Source organism: Penaeus monodon, chromosome 15, assembly GCF_015228065.2.
Source record: "Penaeus monodon isolate SGIC_2016 chromosome 15, NSTDA_Pmon_1, whole genome shotgun sequence".
NCBI lineage: Eukaryota > Metazoa > Arthropoda > Malacostraca > Decapoda > Penaeidae > Penaeus > Penaeus monodon.
This window is the reverse complement of record NC_051400.1, coordinates 47596076-47597540: the sequence shown is the minus strand read 5'-3', so window position 1 is coordinate 47597540 and position 1465 is coordinate 47596076. Positions and strand designations below refer to the sequence as shown.

Here is a 1465-nt window from a genome sequence, read left to right as displayed (position 1 = left end):
TGGGATGTGTAGATGTCACCCATCCTCTGGGGATTCATTGGCTGATTAAGCTAATAGTGAAATTATAATGCCATATCACTTATCTATCCATCTTATTACTACAGGTGATGCTGTGCTGACTGACCTGGTCCTGAAACAGACTGCATTTGATGACCTGGACCTGCCTGTAAGACCAGTGTTTGGCCATGTTGGTGAGTGTTCAATTCAGTATTTATATTTTTGGAATCTTTAGTAACATTTTGGTAATTAATTGAAAGAATGCTGAGGCATTTTTATCTTACTATTGCAGTCTCTCATGAAGGAATTACAATGCTTGCAGGTTGTCTGAAGTTGAAAATACCATGGAAGAGCTGGTACAACTCACAGTGGATAGCGGTGGTGGAGAAGCTGGTGATCGTGGTGGTGCCTAATACCACAATCACCTACAATGAAGAGAAAGAGAAGCAGTTAAAGCATGAGGTCAAGCTGGCCACCCTCCAGCGTCTGGAAGAGGCCAGGCAGAAGCAGAGGGAGGAGGAGAAAGGTACATTTTTATTAACAGTGATTTTGTAGTTTCACATCTATGCCTTACATATCCTTCCTTCATCTGCTACAGATGGTCTAATCTGTTTGAATATTTCTTTCCTCAGCCAAAATAGTATGGGTATGTGTCTTATTTAAGGGAAGATAGCACAGTATCTCAGAATTACTATCCTTTGAAATGTAACAAAAGAAGGAAGGAAGCATGGCAGTGTTACCAGATTGGTGATTAATCCTTTGATATAATGTCTGACTAGTTCTGGTAATGTGTGGACCTACCACCTGAACAGAATGTATATTTTAAGTCCCTCTGTTTTTTTATTATGATACAAAACCCTCATATTCTTGTGTCAGGTCCCCAGGACTGAGGGCTTTGTTGAGAAGCTGATGGTGCAGGCCATTCGTAACATTCAGGTTACCATCAAGGATATACACATACGGTGAGTTAAGAGAGGATTGATAAGGTAGATACTAATTTATAGATCCAAACCAAGATTTCTGTCCAGTGGGAGGTCATCATTAAAAAGAAAGCTTGGCCATTTGTTATTTAATCTATAAATAACTGTGAGTCAGTAAAATTGTTAGGATCTGTAAGAATCTTGGCTTTGCTCTTTCTGTCCTGTTGAAGCCATCAGCTAAGAGAAAACATGGGGCATGCCTGTATCTTTCTACTGCAAAGTATTTGGCGCAGGAACCAGTGATATTTGTCTATAAAAGCTTGCAATCCCTATGCTGTTCTTCCACAAGTTATTCAGCAAATTCTGTAAATTCGGACAGGTTTTATTAATTTCATTAACTACATTTAGATCCATTACAGAAGCCCTTATCTTAATGCTAACTTAATCCACAGGTATGAAGACTGTATCACTAAACCAGGTTCACCCTTTGCGGCCGGATTAACTCTCCACGACCTCTCCATGAAAAGTACCGATGCCAATTGGAAAGA

At 39.7% G+C, this 1465-nt stretch overlaps 1 protein-coding gene across 1 annotated transcript in view; it reads left to right on the top strand.

Moving 5' to 3' along the window:
• Window positions 1-1465, top strand: part of LOC119582072 (vacuolar protein sorting-associated protein 13-like) — a 20866-nt gene extending 19401 nt beyond the window's left edge. The window contains exons 2-5 of the mRNA XM_037930320.1: window positions 105-191; window positions 320-523; window positions 874-959; window positions 1370-1465. Coding sequence (XP_037786248.1) covers window positions 105-191; window positions 320-523; window positions 874-887 — 305 coding nt within the window. The 3' untranslated portion in view covers window positions 888-959; window positions 1370-1465. The remainder of the gene's footprint in view (window positions 1-104; window positions 192-319; window positions 524-873; window positions 960-1369) is intronic.